The sequence below is a fragment of the Carettochelys insculpta genome, chromosome 30, assembly GCF_033958435.1.
Source record: "Carettochelys insculpta isolate YL-2023 chromosome 30, ASM3395843v1, whole genome shotgun sequence".
NCBI lineage: Eukaryota > Metazoa > Chordata > Testudines > Carettochelyidae > Carettochelys > Carettochelys insculpta.
The window spans coordinates 8,040,906-8,064,975 of NC_134166.1; the positions used below are offsets into that span (position 1 = coordinate 8,040,906).

Sequence of the window (24,070 nt, forward strand, 5' to 3'; positions counted from 1 at the left end):
TGGGTGTCCCTAGTCGCTGACTGCCAGAAACTAGGACACAACAATAGGGGGATGGATCACTCAGAAGTGCCTTGTACCTTTTCATTCCCCATGAAGCATCTGGCCACTGTCAGAAGACAGGATCATCGAATCAAAGAATTCTAGGTTCAGGAAGGGACCTCAGGAGGTCGTTGCATCCAGCCCCCTGCCCAAAGCAGGACCAACCTCAACTAAACCATCCCAGCCAGGCTTTGTCAAGCCGGGACTTAAAAACCTCTAGGGATGGAGATTCCACCACCTCCCAGGTAACCCATTCCAGTGCTTCACCTTCCCCCTGGGGAAAGTGTTTTTCCTCATATCCAACCTAGACCTCTCCCACTGCAGCTTGAGACCATTGCTCCTTGTTCTGCCATCTGTCACTGCTGAGAGCAGCCTCCCTCCATCCTCTTTAGAGGGAAAGTTGATCTTGGAGGTCAATTTCAATCCCCTGGGTGGTCCACCAGAGTGGCCTCAAGGGGCCCTAGTCTAGCAAAGAACTAGGCCCTTCCTGTCTACCACTGCCTCCATCACCATGGCAACCTGTGCCTTTGGCAGAGGCCTTTTAACTAGGGGAACTAAAAACCCTCCTTGGGTTTATGCTTCACCAGCTGTCTGGGTTAGTGCCAGCTTCACAGCTCACCTCCTCCAGAGAGCATCACTGACTAGACAGCTCTCACGGCAGATATATGCCAGGGACCGACCTTCCAGCCTCAAGAGATGATGCTGAGGCAGTTGCAGAGTGGGCACTGATTGGGATCCCAGGTGGGCAGATGTGGTCTTTCTGCATGCTGAAACCAGGACTAAAATACAGAGCCTGGCATCTGTGTCTTCAGGGCATTAACTTTGCTCCCGCAGGGCTGATACTCAGCTGGGGAAATCCCAAGGCATCCCTCCTGGATCCATGCACAACTCTGCATGGGTGGCCTTCAGAGCCACTTCACCAGGATCTCTGCAGCTTGCGCCTGTGATTTCTCCCACCCTGCCGGCAGGAGCAATATCTTGCTGGAACTGTTTTGTGGCACTCCATTCTGCGGCGCTCGGGAGAGGGTTGTTTTCTTTGAAGGAAGTTCTGCTGACGTTACAGCTCCGGGCTCAGGGCAGGCGGTATAAAATGAGAAACTGCAGAAGAGACCGCCAGAGAGAGCCCAAGGAGCAGAAGCAGATACGCAGCCTTGAAGCAGAACTGACAGCTCTTACAGAGTCTTACTGGCAAGCAGCTGTGAACATCAGCAAGATATTTCTCTTTGGAGGCAGGCTCGCAGGCAGAAATATGAGAGCTCTGTATTTATTCCTCCTCTCAGTGTTCGGTTCAGCCCAAAAGACACCAAGACTGAAGTTCACCCTTAAAGGTGAGATAAGATCTGATGCGTCTGTCAGTGCCCTATTCCTGATCCACTCGGTATGTTTCATATCGTATTGTTTTCGCGGCTTGCTTGCCTAGTATGACCTGAGGGTTAATTTCCTGCTGGTCTCCTGTGGATCTAGAATGGAAATGAAGGATGGTATTATTTCATTGGTGGCGGGGGCAGACAGGATGGTGGGGTTAGAAAGCAGCTTTTGAGGTGGGGAGAGGAGTTCTGTTGGGGGGATATTCTACTTTAAGACCGGGCCACACATTGATTTGATGAGAGAGGTTACAGGAAGGAAACTTTTTTTTGTTGGCAAACCACAATCTGTTGGTCTGACAGGTGTCACAACTGCAGTCTGATCTGAGATTTAATTGATGGTCACTTCCCCTGGGATTCCAGAGTGACAGGCTCAGGGACAACCCCCCACTGATTCGGGGGCAAGTGGCTGCCTCGCTTCCTGAAGGATGGACTAGGGAATGTTAGAGACTGGTCCACACATCCTCTGCAATGCAGATAAGCACCGCCAGCCAGGGCGTGCTCTGGTCTCCAAAATCGCCTCTCCCAGGGGACCAATCCCTTGGCACAATCCAGTCGGACCCTTCCCAGTGAACAGCTCCTGCCTCTTGACCTGCATTGGTTGTGAAGCATTGGTGGCTTGCCAGGGGAAAAAACATCTGTGCAGCAGTGCAGCCACTGCGGTTTTCTGATGGTGCTGCGGTTTCCCGGAGCAGAGTGGCATTTTTGTTTTTGTTTTGTTTTGTTTTGTTTTTTTCCTCTATTTTCCTTTGCCACTCGACCAACAGTGAATGAAAAAGCCACATTGCACAAACCTCGGCCTGGTCCAGCTCTTCCCTCCCGCGGGAAATCAAAGCTCATCTTTGCTTGTCAGCAAAAACCCAGGGGTGTCTGGTGCACAGCGAGGCTGGAAACGTTTGCCCTGAAAGAGGCACTAAGCCAGGGGTGGGCAAACCTTTTGGCCTCAGGGCCACAGCTGGGTCTGGGAACTGCATGGTGGGCTAGATAGCAAACCCCCAACCTCACTTCCTGGCTGGAGCACCCAAGTGGGGTAAGTTCCCCGCCCCACTGCCCAGAGACCCAGACTCCACCGCTGAGGGTGGAGGAAAATTTTTGCTGCTCTCCTTGTCAGAGCCAGTTAACCCTCCGAATCCTGATGGCCAGCCGCCAGCCTCTCCCTAGCCCCGTTGTGGGCACTTCATGGCGTGCCCTCCTCCAATCCTTACCACCAGGATCACAGATGCCCGAATGCCCATCGCTACTACCACACCCATCCCACACCTGCTGGGGGTCACTGCCCTAGTGAGCGTCGGGTCATCATTTGGGGGAAGAAGGAGGGCAGCAGCCCCCCAAGAACCCTGCCACGGCAGGACATTGGCTCCTGCCTCCCCTCTGCCCAGCAGTGTAAGGAATGTAGGACATTTTATTTGTGCATCTCTGATTCGGCTGTTTTTCTGAGGTCCATCCCCCCCCATCCCCAGCTACACTGATTGAACAGCTACTTCTCTCTTCTCTCTCCTCCCCCACTTCCTGGGCTGGCTCTTCTTTGCTCTATCACCTAGGAATATTTAATAGTAACAGAGTTTTGCTAGGAATATTTAGTGTAAGAGCAGCGGGGCTAAAGAATGACCACCTGCTGGGATCTTTCCCTGCTGGCATGAAACAACCATGCTGTCACCCCACAGATACTGCTTAAATTACACCTAAAACTTTCCTATTTTTTCCAACTCTCCAGTTGTTTGGGGGATGACAGTACTCCAGGGTGGGGCATCTATTCTCCCATTTGGTCCCACTTCACACGTGTTGGAGCGACTCTTTCCTTTGCAATGCACTGAGTCAGATTACCGGGTAGGGCCCAGACTGTTAGATACAAATGTGGATTCCTCAGCAGCGTAGCAAATGCACTTTTGAATTCTAAAGACTTTCCCCCAGAACTATTTTGCTACTGGGTCATGTCACTGCAGAAACAACAAATCCTTACTCTAAACAGTCAGCCATTTTGCAGCTGTGTGTCTCCTGTACTTCTCTTCTCTTCCAACTGGTAAGTAATCTTAGCTCCTGTTTAACATTTTGGAGAGTAGCAGAGGGTCTCAAACTTGCGTACCTTCAGTGAAGGTCATGGGGGTGATGTTTATACGCTCAAATCCTCACCTTCCAATCCTTTGTGTTTATTCATAACCGGGGTGAAAGTAGCCATTTCTTACAGGCAGTACTTTTTTTTTTTTCTTGCCAGTACTGAGTACCAGCACCTCAACAGCCCCAGCTATGGGATTGGCTGGGGATCGGGGCAAGGGAGCTGGCTGAGCACCAGCACCTCTTTTTTTTAAATACAAAAAAGGCACTACTTACAGGTAATGTACTATCACAAGCTATCCCCCCATTTGGGGGGCTGCTGCGATAAAACAGTGTCAGCAAGAAGTGTAAGTGTTGGGTGGAGTGTGGGGGTGGGGGGAGGGGTTCAGGAGGCAGGGGGTTGCGTGGTGGGGAACTGTTCCCTCTAAGATTTTCCATCCATGAGTGGAGTGAGTTTTGTCTTGTGCACCAACATTGAGATCATGTGTATGTGTGCAGCTATGGCACCGTACTCATCAGTTGCTAATGGAGGTGTTTGTAAAGCAGATGGAGTTGTCATCACTGGACCTAACCAGGTTATTCACAGAATCATGGGCACATTCTCATGTTCCTCAGCTAACATTATATATGCCATCATGTGCCAACAGTGCCCAGATGCTTTGTATATTGGACAGACTTCAAACTCTCTTAGACAAAGAGTTAGTGGCCATAAAACAAACATAAAAACACTCCTGATCCACAACACAGTCAGCCAGCACTTTGATGGAGTGGGCCATTCTGTTAATGACCTGAAAGTTTGCGTCTTACTGAAGAGGAATTTTCACAACAGTTTGGGAGGAGAGGCTGCTGAACTCTCTCTTATATTCAAATTCAACACATTAACACGTGGTTTGAGCTGGGATGGGAATTTTCTAAGTCATTATAGGGGCTCTTATGCATACTTGGCTTTACCTAATTCTTGACTCCCGCCCCCCTCTTCTGTCCCTCTACTCTCTGATTTGTTCACCTTGATAATATTTTTTGATTTGTCAACCTTGATTACTATTTTGGTTCTCTGCCTTAAATATTGAGTCTGTTCTGGCCTGGCTATGGTCTGAAGAAGTAGGTCTGTCCCACAAAAGCTCATTGCCTAATGAATTATTTTGTTAGTCTTTAAAGTGCTACTGGACTGCTTTTTTTTTTATAGTATATAGACTAGCAGGGCTATCTCTCTGTTACTATTAAAGTAGTCAAGGCACACATCCCAGAAGGACAAGGAGCCCAACGCCCCCCCCCCACACACACATACACACCATAGGAAAGGGGAGAGCCCAGCCACATGCACACACCAGTGGGATGAGGGAGCTCAGCCCCACACGCACCCCAGAGAGCAGCAGGGAGCCCCAGCCCAGCCACACACACACAAACACACCAGAGGAAAGCGGGGAGCCCAGCCACCCACAACAACAGGGGGTCAAGAGGGGACACTGCCCCCGGGCCAGCCCGTCAAGGGTGGCTGGGATCTCCTGGCCCCTTTGAACTGCCACACGGAGCAGTTCACAGGAGCTGGAATGGCGTTGTACCTCTCTGTCACTGCATCAGCTCGGGAGGGGGCCTGAGGGCCAACTACCCTTGACTCCGCCCCTCCCACCCTCAGCCCTGCCCCTTTGGGGGGAAGTGGAGCCAGACCTCTTCCCACATTGTCCTGGGGCCCGGTGTGGCTGTCACCCCCCCGCCCCGCCCCCAAACCTGACATGACCCATGCAGTGGTGCTCCCTGCTGCATGGGAAGCCTGTGCCAAGGGGAGGCTGCGAGGGCAGGTGCCTGCACAGCCAATAGTCAGAACCCAGGCTGGGGGCAGGTACCTGCTCCAAGAGCGATGGGAATGATCCAAGTCAGCCGCATCGGGCCTGGCTGATGGCAGCAAGGAGCAGCCCATGGCTATTTGCTGTCCCAGCGGGGCAGGGAGCAGCTCCCTGCATGGGCTTGTCCACACCCAGCACCATCCTGGCTGCAGGACATGGGCACTACCCTGTAAACATCTGCCTTAACTGGAGCTGTGCAACCATGCACCAGCGCCCCCTACTGGCGCTTTGTGGGCCTGCCTGTGTACAAAGAAGTAAGGCTCTGCGTTCCAGATGAGGCTTGCTCAACCCTTAGGGGACCAGGGACTAGCCTGCTGCCTTCCTAAACTGCCAGGGAAATCTCAGGGGCCAGCGCCAGTCCATGGACTAGTCGAGAAGAAACACTGCTCTGGACTGTGGCCCAGCTGGAGCAGAGCTGTGGCCTGCATAAGGCTGGGGCTTTCAAGCTGTCCATGGACAGGATGGGGTCTGGAGGCAGCGTGCGCTGGGCTACTACGTCCATAACAGATGGATTAGGGAGGCCAGAGCTAGCTTTGTCCTTTCCTCCTGTGGCAGGAGCAGAGGGCATCCCTTTAAGGTGTCAATAGACATGGGACAGGTCTGACAGGTCTCAGGTCAGTCCCAAGTGGCCGCACTACAAAGAAGCTGCCATCCACTTTGGCACCAAGTGTCCAGGGGAGAGGCCAAGCACCAGAATGGGCCCCTGAGCAGTGTTTCCTGTAACCCGCCCAGGGAAGATTCAGGTGCTGCCCAGCTGATTAACAGAGCGCCCACAGCCGGCAGCCTGTGTTTCTCCTTGTGGTGCACAGCTGCTCATGCATGGTGCACAGAACAAAATTTATTCTGTCCATGGACTGAAAAAATTAAAGGGAAGCCTGTTCTTGAGTGTGCATTGCCCTAGGGAGGGCCTGGTGGCCAGAGGAGCAGCTGTGTGGTTGACCGAACTGAGCCATGAGTTGGGAATTTCTGGCTTCTCTTCCCAGCTCTGCCACTTGCCCCCAGTGGATCCCAAGCTCTGGCCCTATGGTGTGCCTCAGTTTCCCGCCCCACCCTGTAAACATGCAGGCTGATAGCTGTGTATCTGCCTTAGTGAGGAAAGGAACCCACTGGATTTGCAGTGGGACGACCGGGCTGGGGGTAGAATCTAGATTTCATCCTCAGCCAACTGCATCCCCTCTTTTCCCATCCTGCCCTTCCCCCGACCCCAGACTCTCCTGTGCTGAGCTTCGAGGATGGGGAGAAGTCCATAGTCCTGTTCCATGAGGCTGGATCCGAGCAACTGTACATTGGGGGCCGGGGAGCAGTGCGTGTCTTGACATTTGAGGAGGCAGAGGTCAACCAGACCCAGGTAAGAGGTAGAAGGTGGGTGTGTGGAAGCGGGGGGTCCCTAGCACCTCTCATTGGGTTCTCCCCTCCCCTCAGTCTGCAATGATGGCATACAGTCAGCCAGACTCAGCAGGAAGCCCCGGAGCTGGCAAAGCAGCAAAGACTTCCTTCCAGAGAGCTCCCCAGCATCGGCCACAAAGGGGCACCTTCATTTGGTTGTGGTCTCCACTCCTTGTTCATCAGCTGTCCTCAGCTCAGCCTGGGGAAGGCAGCTCCCACCCAGGCCTGGCTTCAGAAGGGGAATCCCTTTGGTCTCACTTGCTCAGCTCAGTGGCCTCCTGGCCAGGTAGCCACAAGATGACTGCCTGCCATCCCAGGGCTGGGCTGTCCTTGCTAGCAGCTGGAGGGCCAGAGAAATCAGCAACCATCTCTGTTTGTAGTGGGTCCCCATGGGAACATAGCAAGGGGCGGTGAAAGGGGTGCCAATAAATAGGGGGTTAATGCCACATTCCCCCCATCCCTAGCATAGTGGCTGAGCAGAGAGGTTCTGGGGGAAGACGGGGTCGGGCCAGTGTCAGAGGCCTGGAGGAAGTCTCCTGTGGCTGATCAGAAGTACAAACTTTGAGGGCTACCAGGTTGGGCCTTTCTACTGTGCCCATGGCTCAGATCAGTGTCTGATCAGCCTTGCTCCCCATCTGCCTCCCAGGTTCCCCTGCAGGCTGACGAGAAGGCAGAGAAGACCTGCAGGAGCAAGCCAGGGGCAGTGCAGGTGAGAAGGGACCCTGGCAAGGGATGCCTGTAAGTGACTGACCCCCAGCTGCACGTTGAGCCCCCTAGAGACAACTAATGGGGCTGAGAGGCATCTCCATGGTGCTGAACCAAGAGAGACCCCCCCCCAGCCTCTGCTCCAGTCCCTTCGCCATGCCTCGGGGTGGCTCCAAGGAGTTGGGTATCTGTTGTGTGCTTCCTTCACTGCCATAGAGGTCTCCCTTTTCTGAGAGCGCCTGGCTACCCCTGCACAGACAGCAGTGCATGGGGGTGGTGGAGTCTTCTAATGGGTAGAGCAAATAGGAGGGTCGAGAGGCAGGACGCCTGGGTTCCATTCCTAGCTCTGGGAGGGGAATGGGGTCATGTGGTGGCAGCAGAGAATGGGGAATGATGACTTCTAGCCCTGCTGTGCCCTGGGCTCCATCTTCCCTCAGGACTCCGTCATGTGTATATCAATCATACACCGAGGACATCTCTGATCTGTCTGCTCAGTGAAAGGCCGGGGGCCGGGGTTGGGCTGGCCGTTAATGCCAGGTATGTGTGATGAGCACTTGCCACAGTATGGGGCTGCTTCTCCCACAGGCCGAGTGTGACAACTACATCCAGCTGATCCAGAGGCTGAACAGCAGCTCCCTCATCGTCTGCGGCACCAACGCTGGGTCCCCCAAGTGCTGGTTCCTGGTGAGTGGGGGAGGCTGGGGGAGCATGTAGGGAAGGACCCACAGGTACAGGGGCAGCTCACTCATAACTGAACGGGGACATTTCCAGCCCCAGGTCTATAACAGGTCAAATCTGGGCTCGTTCTCCCATGGCATCTCTTAAGGGAATGAGGCCGGCGGGTGAAAGTAGTGAGCAGGCAGTCAGGGCAAGCTCTGGGCATGGAGTGCAGTGTAGGAGTGGTAGAGAGCTGGGACCCCTGGGTTCCCTCCCCAGCTCCAGGAGCAGAATGGGGTGTAGGGGTTGGAGCAGGGAGGTTGGGAGCAGTCTTCCCTCGAATTTTGTTTCCTTCCATGGGTGGATTAAATTTTGTCATGTGCACAGAGCCCTGAGCACTACCAGTAGAAACACAGGCTGCCAGCTGTGGGAGCTCTGCTAATCTGCTGGGCAGCTCCTGAATCTCTCCTAGGCGGCTGCCCAAGCGCTCATCTTACAGGGAAAGCTGGAAGGGAGTCAGGATGCCTGGGTTCCCTTCCCGGCTCCACAACAAACTGCTGTGTCCCTTGCCCTCTCTCCATGGGCGTGTCGCCCTGTGGAAAAGCTGGCCGCTGCCTCCCAGGGGAAATAAGAAATAAACCCAGAGACATGTCAGGCTGCAGAGGACCGCAGGAGATGAGCTGGGCTGACTCTGTGAAGCTTCCTGAGTAAGACAATCTATAGAAACAACTAACGCTGGTGGTTTGGGTTTAACCCCCAGAGCAATGACACAACACTGCAGCAGGACAAATGGGGCCAAGCTGTTGCCATCAGCGGGGAGAACCTCACCCCAGCATCACCCTCTCAGCCAGCTGCAGCCATTGCTGTGGGTAAGGAGATCTGCCTTTCTCAGCCGAGACCCCTGAGAGTCGGAGGGAAGGGAGTGGGGGGCAAGTGGAGAGGAGCTGCAGAGGGCCCTCTGGGCTTTGCCTTGGGTGGGTTCTCTGCGTCTCGCCGGCTGCTTGAATCCCAAATCCCAGCAGTGCCGTGTGGGAGCAGGAGGTGGCACTTGACCCATGCAATGGGCTTCTGCACCTCAGTCTGCGAGAGCCCTAGATGACCCAGCCTTGCAGGAAGGTCCGGCACACAGGGGAAGTTGAGGGCAGGACTGGTGCCAATGAAGCAGTTTCCTTTGTTGGAGGAGACTCCACCTTCGCCCCTTTGGCACGCTGCTGAGAGGTGGTGGGGACCAGGAGTCCCACAGCCACTCTGGGAGGGAGTGTGAGCGAGTGGTTAGAGTAGGCAATTGCAAGCCAGGCCTCCTGGGCTGTCTCCCAGTGAGGGGGGTCTAATGGTTGGAAGAGGAGCTGGGGCACCTGGACCCCTGGTTTCTGTTCCCATCTCTAGGAGGGGATGCAGGCTCATGATTAGAGCTGGAAGCCAGGACACATGAGTTCTAGTCCCTGGGTGGCTGGGGCTGGCAATGAAGAATAAGCATTGTCCTTTGTTGCCCAGGGAGTGGGGGTGTCTTGTGAAAGTGGGCATTGACGTACTCCACAGGAGGTGGGTGGGGCTCCATGGAGAACACCCACCGGGTTTTGTCTTGGGTTAATATTGCAGAAGGCAACCTGTACTCAGCGCTGTCACAGGACAAAAGCACCATCCAGAGGGGCTACGGCCCGAGGAAGCTGCTGAGGACGGAAGACAAATGGCTTGCCGGTAAGAGAGGATTTTCCTGTTGCCCAGCCCCAGGAAGGGTACAGCCGCCAGTGGAGCAGGCGCTTTCCCCACACCTCTGTCACCTCCAGCAGCAGCCAGTCCCCTATGCTGCAGAGGAAGGCAGCTCTCACCCCAGAATGTCGTGCTAGGGATTGCGTGATGGTTCATCCTGCTGGAGTGACCAGCTGGTTCCCTTTAACATGAAATTTCATTATCCCAGGCTCAGCTGAAAGAGCTCTGTGTTATATTGGCCATAGAAATGTTCAGCCCCTGCAAGGTTGGCTTCGCTGAATGCCTGCAGCAGGCAGTTCCACAGGTTGGCCAGAGAATGTGGTATTGCAGACTCTTCAGCTCTAGTAATCTGGGTTGGAGAGATCACAGCAAGAAGCTTCAGAATCATATTTGCAAGCATGATGAAAAGCTGGCAATCCAGGGGATGGGCATATTGCAGCAGTTTGTGGGAGTGGGGGGAGGAATCCCCTGCCCCCCTGAAAAGATGATGCAGATTCTCTTCAAGAAGAAGAAGCTCTGTTCTGAAACCAAAATGTGGCTTAGTAGGTAAAGTACATAAGTGAGAAATAGGAGACCTAGGTTTTGGTTCTGCTGCTGGATGACCCTACCATGTACCTCAGTTTTCCCCATCAGTGTAATGGGGATAAGGACCCTCTCTTCCTTTGGGAAGTGCATTGTGATCTATGGAGGAACACTATTATTCTATGAAACAGATGGACCCAAGTCTCACCATAGTCTTGCAAGCCGAACATGAGCCAATGTCCTTCTTAAAACCCCAGCTCATGGAGTCCTGTGATCGCACAACAATCTAGACTTGCATTAAATTTACAATATACACAAAATATACAAATAATAATGATTCTGCTCTCTGGGTTGCAAAGAAAAGCTGGAAAATGTTATTCCTAAAGGCCCAGAATAGAACCCCCCATTGACTGATTCTTTTAAAAATCTCATTGTTTTAAAGTCAGTCTCATTGTTTCGAGGGGTCTGAGGTCGACCCCCCCACCCTGCCCATCCCTTGACATGGCCAAAGAATCAGTGGTGGTGCTGACACCTCCATGGCTCCAGCAAAGTTCCCTTGCAGACTTTGACCTTTCCCACTTTGGCCCCCTTGTCCCCTACAGGTGCAGAGTTCGTCAGTGCCGCCTTGGTGCAGGAAAAGGAGACCAGCCTGGACGAAATCTACTTCTTCTACAATGAAGTCAACAAGGCAGCAGGGCTGGATGAAGAGCCCGTCAAAGCCCGGCTGGGCCGTGTGTGTAAGGTATGGAGACCCCGCGGGACAAGAGCTGGCAGTGAAAGACAAACAGCTAACTAGATCTCCAGCCTTACATCCGTTCCTGGAGCAAGGGGACTGTCACAGCGTTGGGAGGGTTAGCTGATGTAATTCACACTCCTAGCTGTGGTTCGCTGTCCCATGTAATGTCACCTAGATCACTTACCCAGAGAGAGAACGAGTTTCCGCTACGGTCTTAGCTGGCTTTTGGCTCAGGCTGTAGAGGTGCCTGAACTAAGCTCCAGAGGTTCCAGCTTGAAATCTGCCTCTCGGCAGTTACGCTGCTGTGCCTGCAGCTTGGTGGGCCAGTTTTTGAGTGGTGCCTGGGGACCACATCAGCTCTCCATGCAGTGGCAACTGGGAAGAGGGACTCCGGTGAGGGACCCATTGGCCACCTGCCTCCCCAGCCCAGGGAAGGGTTGGAACAATCCCCCTGCAGCTCCCTCCCTTCCCTTGCCTTGTTGCTGCCCCACCCGCCTCTTCGTCTGGCAGCACCGCATCTCTTCCAGTGCGGGTGGGTATCGTCCTGCCCCTCCCCTGGAGCAGTACAGCTGTAGAGCACCTGAGCCTGGAGTAAGTTTGTGCTGCTCTTGGGCCAGGAGGCTCCGTGAGACACGGGGACCACCCCTCTACTCGGCAGAAGTGGAGCGGTGCTGCCAGTGAGTGCGGGGGAGAAGGGTGGGCGCTGGGGGTGCGCGTGACCCCTGCACACCTCCATGTGTCCCCCATCTCCAGATGTAGTTACAACAACGCCAGGTGGTATTGTCGCAGGCCAGGGCCGCGTGCTTTGGCAAGCGCAGTCTGGGGCCGGTGGGGATCTGGTGGGGCAGAGGTGGAGGGGCTTTGCAGTGGAACATCCATGCTTTGGGCCATAACAGCGCTGGGATTTTTCCTGCCCACTCAGGTAGATGAAGGCGGGAAGAGCCTCCTGGTCGATTTCTGGACCACCTTCCTCCAGGCGAGGCTGGTGTGCGGTGGCCCGGCCCATCCCCAGCGCTACAACCAACTGCGTGACGCCGTGGTCCTGGGCGAGGGGAGGAGGGGCCGAGGGACACTGTATGGGATCTTCGCCAGCGCCTGGTGAGCAGAGCTGGGTGGGGGCGATGCTCCTCCTGGCCCCAGGGTGGCGGGGGGGTGGGGGCAGGGAGCAGAACGGGGCCTGGGGTGTGAGGGGGAGGCAGGGCGATGGGTGGTGGAGCACAGGTGGCTCTTACCCACCCTGCTGTCTATTCCCATGGGGAATGCCGGCTGCTGTCCTGGCGCAGATGGGAATCACGGTGCCCCTTTGCCCAGAGAACCTCAACTCACAACTGGAGAATAACACAGGCCAAGTTTGACTTCTGTATTACCGGGGGTGGGGGGCAATTCCACACCTGCCCCAGTGGAGCAGCACCCCCAGCTCCCCACCAGACTATGCCCATGAAGGATGGGCCAGGAAGCTGACGCAGTTGTGTCCCAGCCCAGAACAGTGTGAACAGGCAGGACATGCACTGTGCAGAGAGAGGGCATGCGGCTGCCCAGGCTTGCAAACCAGCTCTCTCCCCAGCTCGGGGAAGGGAGCAGAGGGAATTAACTAGGCGCTGGCTGCACCCTTCGAGTCCAGCTCAGGCCCTGCTTGTTGTTTCTTTTGGTGCGGGGCTCAGACTTGGGCCGTGGCACCAAGCGCCCAGTGCTGGTGGTAACCGTCTTGGCCTTACCAGTTGCCAAAACCTGAAGGGAGCATTTCCTTCTGCAGGGGCACGACCGCTGTCTGCGCTTACTCCATGGACAAGGTGGCCCAGACCTTCCGCACCTCCAAGCTCAAGGGCTACACCGGCAGCCTGCCACGGCACAGACCCGGCACGGTGAGACCTGCGCAGGGTTCGCATCCAAAGCGGCTCCCCAGGAGTAACCAAGGGACGCCCATTTCTGCTAGTGAATGGAGGTCGGGGGATTACCAGAGAGTTGTTGGCGCAGTCCAGAGCTGCAAAGGGTTCAGTCTCAGTCACAGGGGCCTGCAAGTGGCTGCAGGGTCATTTCAAAAGCTCTGTTTGCCCCTCTGCTTTGCTGCATGAAGACTGAGCACCCCCATGTATTCAGCACACCCCTAAGGTTGTAAGGGGCCCCGCAGACTCCTAGCCCTAGAAGCAGCTAGGCTGGGTCAGACCCCTGCTTCACAGTCTGGTTTGTTCTTCACAATCTGGAGCCATCTCGCCTTTTCCCCCTTTCTCCAGATCACTCTTAAATATGCTGAATAGAATTGTACCCAGTACGGACCCTTGGGGGACACCACTAATTACCTCTCTCATTCTGAAACCTGACCATTGGGTTGTACCGTTTCTTCGGTTATCGATCCATGAGAGCACCTTCCCTCCTAGCCCATGACAACTTACTTTACTTAAGAGCCTTTGGTGATCACACGGGGCGTAGATCTAGCAGGAGTGCGGGGAAGAGGAGGAGGAAGAGGAAGGAGGGGGAGTAAAAGTGTGGGGGCAGGGTGTCACCTGTAATTAAGAGAACCTGTGGAAGGAGTAAATTAAGTGGGATGGCTGCCAATCCTGCCAGTAGCAAAGGGGGCACATAGGCCTTGTAATGTGTAAGGTAAGTGAGATCTCTACTGCTCTGTTCTCACCATCGGAGCCTGGAATGACTAGTCAAAGAAATTCTCTATGGAACATTTTGGTTCGTTTAAGATTTTTACTTCATTTGATGCTACATTTTCTTTCACATTTAATGCCACCCCCACCTGCATGGCCTGGTCTGTCCTTCCAATATATTTTGTACCTTGGTACGACTATGTCCCACTAATTGTCCTTATTCCACCAAGTTTCTGTGATGACTATTATATCAATATCCTCCTTTAATATGAGGCACTTTAGTTTGCCCATCTTATTATGTAGATTTCTAGCATCAGTGTATAAGCACTTTAAACATCCTGTCACTAGCTGTCTGTCATTTCTGGGTGTGTTTGAATGGCACTCTTTTTCATTTGACTGGTTTTCATCTGATCTTACCCATGTTTTATCACCTTCTATCCTGTCGTCCTGACTAGAACATGGAGAATCTCTAATTATAGCGCCCCCCTACCTTGCCCTGCCCCAAGAGATGTCTCTATCCGATCCATGTGCTTCTCTGCACCCATCAGCTTTCCCCAGCCCTTAGTTTCAAAACTGCTCTATGACCTTTTTAATGGTAAGTGCCAGCAGTCTGGTTCCATTTGGGTTTAGGTGGAACCCATCCTTCTTGTATAGGCTCCCCCTTCCCCAAAAGTTCCCCAGTTCCTAATAAATCTAAACGCCTCTTCCCTACACCATCATCTTATCCACATATTGGGACTCTGCAGTTCTGCCTGCCTACCTGGCCCTGCCCGTGGAACTGGAAGCATTTTAGAGAACGCTACCATTGAGGTCCTGGATTTCAATCTCTTTCCTAGCAGCTTAAATTCAGCCTTTAGGACCTCTCTCCTACCCTTCCCATTGTCATTAGTACCTACATGTACCACGACCCGGGCCCCTCCCCAGCACTGCACATCAGCCTACATAGATGTATGAAGAGAGCTGCAACCTTGGCACCAGGCAGGCGAGTCACCCTGCAGTTCTTCCAGTTATCACAAACCCAGATGTCTCTGTTGCTAACGATCAAATCCCCCATTACTAACACCCCTCTCTTCCTAATGACGGGTGTTCCCGCCCCCCGGGGAGCATCATCAATGCGAGAGGGAACCACAACATCATCTGGACGGAGGGGCCCAGTTATGGGACCATTTCCCTCTGCTGCAGTTGAGCGTTTTCCTTCCCTGAGCTTTTCACCCTCCTCCACAGCACAGCAGCTGGCAGGCTGGGAATGACACAGTTCTACGGTGTCTTGGAAAGCTGCCTCTGAGTGCCCTCATCCCAGCAGTGAGCAAAGTGCTGGGTGGGTCCTTGTAGATGTCAGTGGTGCAACCTGTGGGGGGAGGGTCTCTCCGTGCAGAACTTGGCCTCCTCCTTTGTTACCCCCACTTGCTCTTCCATTCTTTTCATAGTGCATCCCCTACAATTCCCCCAGTGCCCCGTCCAAAGCCGTCCTCTCCATCATCAAAGACTACCCAGAGATAGAGACTGTTGTCTACCCGGAGGGGCAGCGCCCCCTGTATGTGCTGCAGACGAATGACACCTACACCAGGGTGGTGGCCGACAGGGTCTTTGGTGCCAGTAACATTTCTCGCACTGTTCTCTACCTCGGCACAGGTAGGTGTGGAGGGAGCCAGGGATGTTTGAAGGGAGCGGGGGACATTCCCTCTGGGAATCGGCCTTTGTGGAGCTGCTTCTGGGTGCTTAGCTTTTGTCAGAGTGGGGGTACAGAGCGGCCAAGACCACACAGCAGAGCCAAGAGCAGCATCCCGGAATTCCCAGCCCTCCGGCTCCAGCCACTAGACCCCACTCCTCTCCCAGGGCCCGGGACAGGACCAGTGTTCCCTGTACGATGAGCACTTGGACAGCTGTTCAGGAGAGACTCAGGTGCCACCCAGCTCATTAGCTGAGCACCCATAGTGCCCTGAACCCGGAGCATGTGTTTCTGTTGGTGGTGCACAGCTGCATGTGCCTCAATGCATGTAATAAAATTTATTCTGCACCCAGTTGGAAAAAATTAGAGGGAATATTGGACAGGACCCAGGAGCCTCCCAGCTGTCTGTCCTATATCCACATGCCCCCAAGAAGTCAGGCAGCTGAAGATTCCAGGTGTAAGCTGCACCTGTCCCCTTGCCAGCCATGTGTCAGGTGGGATCTGGTCATTACTGAGAAGACATTGGCTATGCTGATTCCTCCCCAAGGAGAATCTCCTATTCAGCAGTGCTAGGCACTTGCCCTGTGAGACCTAGTGTGGGGCTGGAAATGGCTGGCTCAAGGCTTGTCTTGTCTCCAGGTGGCCAGTTTGACTCCAGCACTATCTGGGAATGGCTTCTTGTCATTCTGCCTGAAGGCTGTTCACTAGCTCTTGTGACACGAGTTGGCGGGAGGGGACCTGAAAGTCCATATCACAAACCAGGAGTACCACAGGCAGCCCATTGGCCCCTTTCTGGACAGCCTCAGCAGAGGCCAAAGGCTGGCTGGGCGCCAGAAATGGTGCTCCCCACCCCCAGTGGATCTCCCCAGGGCAGAGCTGGAGCACGGGGGCAGGACCACAGAGGGCGGCTTGGACTATTGCTGTCCTGGGCATGCAGAGAAGCCACCAGCCATATGCAGATGAAATTCTGGCCAGGTTCCCATTGTCTCATTGGGCTCCGTTCCCTGAGCTCCCTGTGTCTTGCTGCTGCAGATAAAGGGAAGATCCACAAAGTCCTGCAGAATGGAGAGCAGACTGTCATCGTTGCCGAGCTGAGCCCTTTCCAGAGAGATGCGCCCATCTCTGGGATGGCCCTGGATGACTCCACAGTAAGATCCTTTCCCCATCTCTCCGTATTTAGCACAGGTGGCTGTGACGTGGGAAGTTCTCTCTAAATGTCATGGGGTTATTCTGGTCCAGCTTGCAGGCGAGGGGGCTCAGGAGGGGAATCCAGAGTCAGGATCTAGCAGAAGTCGGTCTGCAGAGAGGCAGCCTCAAGTAAGGTGGTGTGGGTTGTGCTTCTGTTTTAGGGAGCAGCCTCCTTTGTCTCTCACTGCTTTGGAGTTGTTGTGTTGGATTCTAGGCAAGAAGGTTGTGTTACACTGCTACCTTCCAGGAAAGGATTTGTTTTTGGCTCATGTCTCGGCATGTATGCCAGGAACATAACACCTGTTTCCAAGAGAAACCCCCTGTCAGGCACTTTTGCTTGTGAAGTCCATGAGGGGTATAATCCTGCTGGCCCTGGAGATTTCTAGGGGAACTCTACTGGGACAGGGACTGGCCTCAGTTTGCATCTCACCAGTCAGTTCTAGAGCATGCATCCTCCTCTTTTGCTTGTTTGTTTGAACCTTTGACTAATCCAGCCCTTTCCTGACAGGGGCACCTCTATGCGGCTACTGAGTTCGAGGTGACGCGCTTGCCCCTGGCAGACTGCGGCCAGTACAGGGAGACCTGCTGGAAGTGTGTCCTTGCCAGGGACCCTTACTGTGGATGGGATCCAGACAGCAAGAAATGCTCAGCCGTCTCCCAAGAGGCCAATGACACTACCAGGTATGTTCCAGCTTGGAGGCGGAATGCTTCATTCCCAATCCACCTTCCATTCAATGGTCTTGGAGAAGCTGGTGAGATACCTCCTTGCCTCTCCTCCCCCTCTTCACTGGTAGCTGTACGTGTACACAGAGTAACATGGAGGCAGCATGATCTATTGGTCAGAGCAGCTGTCCCATGGGGAGATTTTGGGATATCTGGGTTCTCTTCCCGGCTGTGTGAGGGAGAGAGGTCTACTGGTTAGCGCATGGGGGCTGGGAACTGTGACACCTGGGTTCTGTTCCTAGTTATGCCCCTGGCTTGCAATATAACTGTGACCAAATCACTTCCCCTCTCCTGTGCCACAGATTCTTCATGTTCACATTTTTGGAGCACAGCTTTAGGGCATGTCCTGTACCACACGCATAGACCGAAGCTGCCCACAGACAGATCCACCCGAGCCCATGCCTGCCCCAGCGGCTCTGACGAAGGGGAAAGGTGAGCACGGCAAAGAGTGGAGAGAGTTACAAACCTGGGCTCTGGTGGAACACGAAGTGAGGAGAGCAAGTTTCCACATCGAGGCCCTTGCTTAGAGAGTGCCCTGTGGTTTGTGTTGAGGGCGCTTCAGGTGATCTCAGCTGGGCAGCAATCACAAGGGAAGAGGTTGTCTTTTGTCAGCCTTGCCCAGCACACAATTCTCTCTATATTGCAGTGCCTAGAGTAGTGGCAACATACAGCAGCAGGAGCTCTTCCGCCGGCGTAGCTACACCATGTCCCTGAATGATAGCTTGTTGGCAGACATCCTTCTGCCTGCATAGCTGCATCCATGCAGCAGGGTCCCTTTGGCCCAGTTCTGACACCCAGGCACCATTTTTTCATGCCCCTGGCTGACATAGCTATGCCCACCTGTGGCCCATTGAGGGTCTGTGTGTGGCCCACACGGCATTTTGTTCACTGTTGCCCATGCACAGGGTTGCCAGATTTCTGCTGCTTTTTGTCACTTCATATTTTCCTACCAGTATTACAAAAGTGACACCCATTAACCGGTGTCATGAGCAAGACACAAGTCAATGTGCTCCTCTACTCAGTGCTGATTAGGCCTCAGTTGGAGTATTGTGTCCAGTTTTGGGCACCACATTTCAGGAAAGATGTGGAGAAATTGGAGAAGGTCCAGAAAAGAGCAACAAGAATGATTAAAGGTCTAGAGAGCATGAGCTGAGGGGGAAGACTGAAAGAACTGGGCTTGTTTAGTTTAGAAAAGAGAAGGCTGAGAGGGGACGTTATAGCAGTTTTCAAGTACCTAAAAGAGGGTTACAAGGAAGAGAGAGGAAAAAGTGTTCTCCTGGGCCTCTGAAGATAGGACAAGGAGCAATGGGCTTAAACTGCAGCAAGGGAGCTTTAGGTTGGACATTAGGAAAAACTTCCTATTGTCAGGGTGGTTAACCACTGGAATAAATTGCCTGGGGAGGTTGTGGACTCTCCATCACTGGAGATATTTAAGAGCAGATTAGATAGACATCTAGCCGGGATGGTCTAGACGGTGTTTGGTTCTCCTATGAGGGCAGGGGGCTGGATGCTATGACCTCGCCAGGTCCCTTCCAGTTCCAGTGTTCTATGCTTCTATGAAGGGAGACGTGTGCTGTTTGCGTACCACGTTGACAGTGAGAGCTCTGTGCTCCCTCTGCATCCAATCAAAGTGCTATTACAGCTCAGCTGGCACATCCCGCAAGTTCTAGGTATGCCAGCGCCATTAGCAAAATTACCCACTCCCGGGAGACTGTCTTGGTTACAACTATCTTGCAGCCCACCAAGATGAAGGAGGGCTGCTTATGTGGCCCACTCACTAGCGTAGGTTGCTCCTCACCTCACTGTGTCTTTTAAAGGTAGATCAGGCCTGAGATTTGTGGTGAAAGGTGTTTTATAGAGGGAACTGGTTGGAAAATTTGCGCTGAAATGTTTTCTGTTGACAAATGCTGTTTGGCCACATCTGACCTTTTTTTGCAGTACATATCCATGTCAGCTACATTTTGTTTAGGAAAAAACATGAAAACCAACCCATTTTGGAAATGGTGAAATGTCCTATTTTGCCTTTTCGCAGAAGGAAAAACTTTGAGTTTTCACTTTGAAAAGACTCTTTTGGGTTAGAATTTTACTTTATTTTACATTCTTCAGTTATTTAAAAAATAAGAGGGGTTGAAATGTTTCAGTTGACCAAAGCAAAAATATTTTTGGAGTTTTTGTTTTGTAAAACGTTTTGAAAATTTGGTTTTAAATGTCCGTTTTCAGACCAGCTCTGATTAATATATTATCATATAGAATTAGACATTATAAAGAAATAAACTTGAATAGCTTGCTCGCAACGTCTGTACTTAGACTAGGCAAAACTCTAGAGCAGACGCTTGTGGCCCAATCAGCACACAGGTGTGGCCCAATCAGCACACAGGTATGGCCCATGTGACATGCTCAAGACCAAACAAGTAGTGTATATAACACATAGGGAGCTGCACATGTGGCCAACAATGCTAAACAGGTTGAGAACCAGTTCCCTAGAGACTGTTGCCTACTGCACAACCCTGCAATGGCAAGGGAATGGCCTGGGCACAGAGTTTAAGAAATTTTTTCCCAGGAAAACTTAGATTTTTTGGCAAAAATTCAAATAACGAAAAGTTCAGAATTGCTACCATGGTTGTAGTTCATGTGCCACCAGCTCCCAGTCTCCTCCCTCAGCTGTGCTCCACAGCTGGACTACAACTACCAAGATGCACCTTGGTATTGCCTCTTGGTGAGGGAGTACATTCCGTGAGTCTTGCTGTGGTGCATCATGGGAGCTCAGTTGGGGAGCGCAGGCCGTATGAAATAACATGAGACGACAAACTGAGAGCTCCCATGAGGCACTGCATTGCAGCAGTCTATCGACATTGAGCTATTTCAGGATTTTGGCAAAAAATGAATTTTCCACAGAAAGCAAACCCTCTAATGAAAGCATAATAACGTCCATTTATACAGCCATCCATTGTGATGGGTAGGTAAGAAATGCAGCCTCCTCTTGGCTAGAGCACAAGAACGAGAACAGGTGCCAACAGGGCTGGTGCACAATAAGAACAAAAGTTATGGAGAATCTTGTATCCAAGAAAGAGGTCTGGCTAGACTTCCACTGCTCACCTTAATGCTCTTGTTGCATGTAGCGCTAGCTCCTGGTCTCTGTGCCAGAAGATTTTGGAGCCTGAGAGCACTTCCAGCACTCAGCATGGGGGGAAATAGGGGAAAGCTGCACCTTCCATTGGCCATCCCTTTCCAGGTCCCTGGATGAGGACATGACTGTCACATGTATCCTGAATGATTTCTTCTCCCTCTGCCTTTCCTTCAAGCACGTTCCTGCAGAGCCTGGACCCGGAGGCCGAGAATGTGTGTGAACAAGCAGTAGGTAGGTGTGTCAGCCTTGTAGAGCCCTAGTTGCACATAGGTGCTGCTGCCTCAGCTGTGGAAAGCAGATGACAGAAGGCCCAAGGGAATCTCGCCATGGCCCTGTGGGCTTTGAAAAAACAAGATGCGTCTCTCAGGACTGTGGGGCCTTGTCTAGGCTCGACTCATCTGCCTCCAGCCTCCTGATGTCTGTGCTGCTCCACCAGTGGGATTTTCCTACTCTCTACTGAGTGCAGATGGAAAAACCGCGGTGCCAGTGTCCTCTGCAACTGTTTTCACTTCTGGATACTTGAGTACAAGCACAATGTGGCATCTGTGTGCACACGTGTGTGTACTTCTGCTCAAGTAGTTTTCCAGAGGGACAGCAGTGACTTGTACTTAATCCATCTCCCACCCCCAGCAGCTGTACATTTACTCAACGCCCCCAAGATTTAGCATGCCCATTTTCATTGCCAGCCAGGCTCAGCTCTGCTGCAACAGAAGGGACACCCTCAAATCACTACTGCCTTAGATCTATCAAGATCCTCTCCGGAAAGCTATCCTGAGTTGCAGCCCCTGGCAGGAGGACCCTGTTGCTAGCAAAGTACCTCCCCCTTCCATTGCTCCTACATCTCCACCTCCAAAAGCTGAGACCAAGATACTGCAGGCAGGGAAACGGTTCAGTTGAAGAGGTGCCATAAATCCAGGGTTGTGCTAGCCATAGGGAGCAGAGCGTCTCCCGCAAAGGTTCAAAGACCTCAGTAATGTGCTGGGGAGTGGGGGAATGGTTGGAGCAGTGGGACCTGGAAGCCAAGTCTCCTGAGTTCTCTTCCCAGCCTTGGGCAGCGTGGACTTTTTAGAGCGGCTTTGAGCCAGATTTGCACATGCTAATCACTCCCAATTGGGATTAGATTTCCCCGAAGCATTGGGGTCCCTTTTAGTGCTTGTCTTGACTGTAGTTCTGGGGTGTTACAGCAGCTCGAGTGGTTCTACTTGACTTAGCTTTAATTTAGCAAGCTCGGGAATGGAAACCGTGGCAGCCTGCACGCTGGAGCGGGGCAGCCTTGGTCAAGGTTCCAGGTGGGCTTATACAACTTGTGCATGTGTGGCCATGGGGTCCTGGCTCCCAGAGCCAAGACAGGTAGATTGCAGCTAGCTCAGGTATGTCCACATGATCTGGACTCACACCTTGTGACTGTAATGCAAATGCACCCACAGGCACCTAAAGAAGGGCCAAATTTTCCAGAGAGCTGGTGGCTGTGTCTTTTCAGTACTGGGTTCTTGTAGCCTTCTTGCCCAGGCCCATTGTGTCCATGCGCACAAAGGCTGGGGCTGCATTTGGTTGCGATTTGTGCCTCCAAACTATGGCTCTCTCATTATTCCCCCTGTTGTGTCTCCTCTTCCCCCTCCACCTTTTGCTTTCCCACGGATCTGCTCTCACCCGGATCCTCTGCGCCAAGAGCACATCACTCAGGAAGCACTGAAAAAGGTGAGCATGGACCGGACCAGCTACATCTACCTCCCGTGCCCTCTGCGCTCCCACCACGCCATCTACACCTGGGTCAAGGATGGCACCCAGCAGTACCCCTGTGCCATGGACGGGGACTCCTGCACGCTGCGCTTTGGGGAGAGCACCCCCATGGACCAGGGCCTGTTCAAATGCACAGCCAACGAGAATGGCTACCAAGAGGAAATAACTGCCTATAAACTCACGCTGAATGCTGCCTGCACCCCACAGCTCTCTCTGGCAATGGCCGCTGGCGTTCTGTTGCTTGCCATCACCATCCTCTTGCTCTAGACCCTGTCAGCCAAGCAGAGATCTCATTACTCTGCCAACAACCTTTCTTTTTCTTCTAGTTTTGAGTGTCCCAGCAGAAAACACAGCCGTTACGGTGAACGTTTTGGTAGCCATCAATAATCACCCAGGAGCCTCTTCCCAAAATATAAGGCACAACCAATTGGGGCAGAGCCAGGGAGTGGGGAAGATAGAATAGAGGCAAGGAAGGCAAGCAGACTATTTATTTTCTTGCTCAGTGGCCAGTGGGTCTGTTCAGCCCTAAGCTTGCTGATCCCAGGTCAGCATCCAGCTTGCCTGATGGGCACTGGTCCAAACTGCTTGTTTCCAGACTGCTGAACATGGGGAGTTTTCTGGTCTCAATGATGTGGCTTCCTAATGCTTCTTTCAGGAACAATCCCCCACAGGCGTCACTAGGGGGACGATGTTGCATGAAGGGATCTCTTCCACCTCCAGCTGCTAGGAGTTAAATTCTTTTAGCATCCAAGCTGCATAAAGGGAGGCTTTCCTGCTGATGTGCCCCAAATCTGAATCCCGTTCGGAGTCATGCTGTGGGCTTTTCTCTCTCTGCATCATTTAGTGCACCATAATCCTGATGACCAGCCTGGCCTGGGTTTACAAGGGACAAGAGAGATCATCCAGATGCCCACACTGAGGCAAATGCAGAGTCAGTGCATTGACTTGGAACTTCCAGTGATGCCGCTCCTCCAACCTGCCATGAGACTAGAACATCCGCCCTCAAGCAAACACCTTCACTGCAAGACTATAGCTGGTTTTAATTGACGATGCGCAAAGGCCACAGTACAACAGAGTGGTGGCCATGGGAGGGATCTAAGACTGGTATTGGCATGACTGGCTCCAATCCACCACTAAACAATGCTGAAAAAGGAACAGATGGAGAAGAGCTAGTGGGAGGTTGAGATGGATAAGGAAAATGGAAGGGTGGAACATAAGCACCTGAGCTGTGTCTTACCTGTGTAACTCTGGAGGACCAGTAGCTGAGTGGAGAAGATGCTGTCCTGAGTCTTGTATGAGCTCATGTGGGAAGGTCGCTCCACTTCCCCCATCTATGAAACAAGCCCCTGCCCCATCAGGTTAGTGCAGCCAGCCATGACGCTGGCCGCATCGGTTCCTTGGGTGCCATTGGCTCTGAAAGCGCCATGCCTTCACGGTGTCAGCTCAGTGAGCCCTTGCTATGGGGAAGCTTTGACTCTGCCTCATGACAGTGACTCCAGTGTGACACCACTGCAAAGGAGATCGGACGCGAGGCCAGGAGAACTGGGTTCAAAACTGGCTGTCACTCTTGCACCATGGCTCTCTTCCCAGTCAAACCAGTGCTTTAGGTGCTTGTATTCCATGGTATGGGAAGGGTTAATCATCACCTTTTTCTTCCTTCCATGTCCAGAGGATACCGACCATGCCCATATCCTGGACGTTAAACTGCAATGCCTAAATTTGCAAGCAAGCCTGCGAAAGCACAGATGATAAGAACAGCCAGACTAGATCAGACCAATGGTCGACCAAGCCCAGTATCCTGTCTTCCGACAGTGCCTGGGGTTAGATATTTCAGAGGGAGTGAATAGAGCAGGCTAACTTATCAAGTGATCTCTCCCCTATCAGCCAGTCCCAATATCCTCAACACTGCCTCAGGAGAATCTTAAATATCTCTTGGGAGGACAGGTGCATGAACACTAGCTCCTGGAAGAGTCGAACATGACCAGCATCGACACCATTATCACTCATCAACAAC

General features: G+C 52.8%; 1 protein-coding gene across 1 annotated transcript; it reads left to right on the forward strand.

Annotated features, from left to right (window-relative positions):
* Window positions 1-1,129: 1,129 nt before the first annotated feature.
* On the forward strand, window positions 1,130-22,323 carry LOC142004014 (semaphorin-7A-like). Its single transcript, XM_074981434.1, has 14 exons — window positions 1,130-1,367; window positions 6,508-6,647; window positions 7,332-7,394; window positions 7,976-8,074; window positions 8,808-8,916; window positions 9,647-9,745; window positions 10,882-11,021; window positions 11,938-12,113; window positions 12,769-12,877; window positions 15,037-15,241; window positions 16,311-16,426; window positions 16,975-17,147; window positions 20,492-20,547; window positions 21,986-22,323. Exons 1-14 carry the CDS (start codon window positions 1,130-1,132, stop codon window positions 22,321-22,323), a joined length of 2,061 nt encoding a protein of 686 aa, XP_074837535.1.
* The last annotated feature ends 1,747 nt before the right edge of the window (window positions 22,324-24,070 follow it).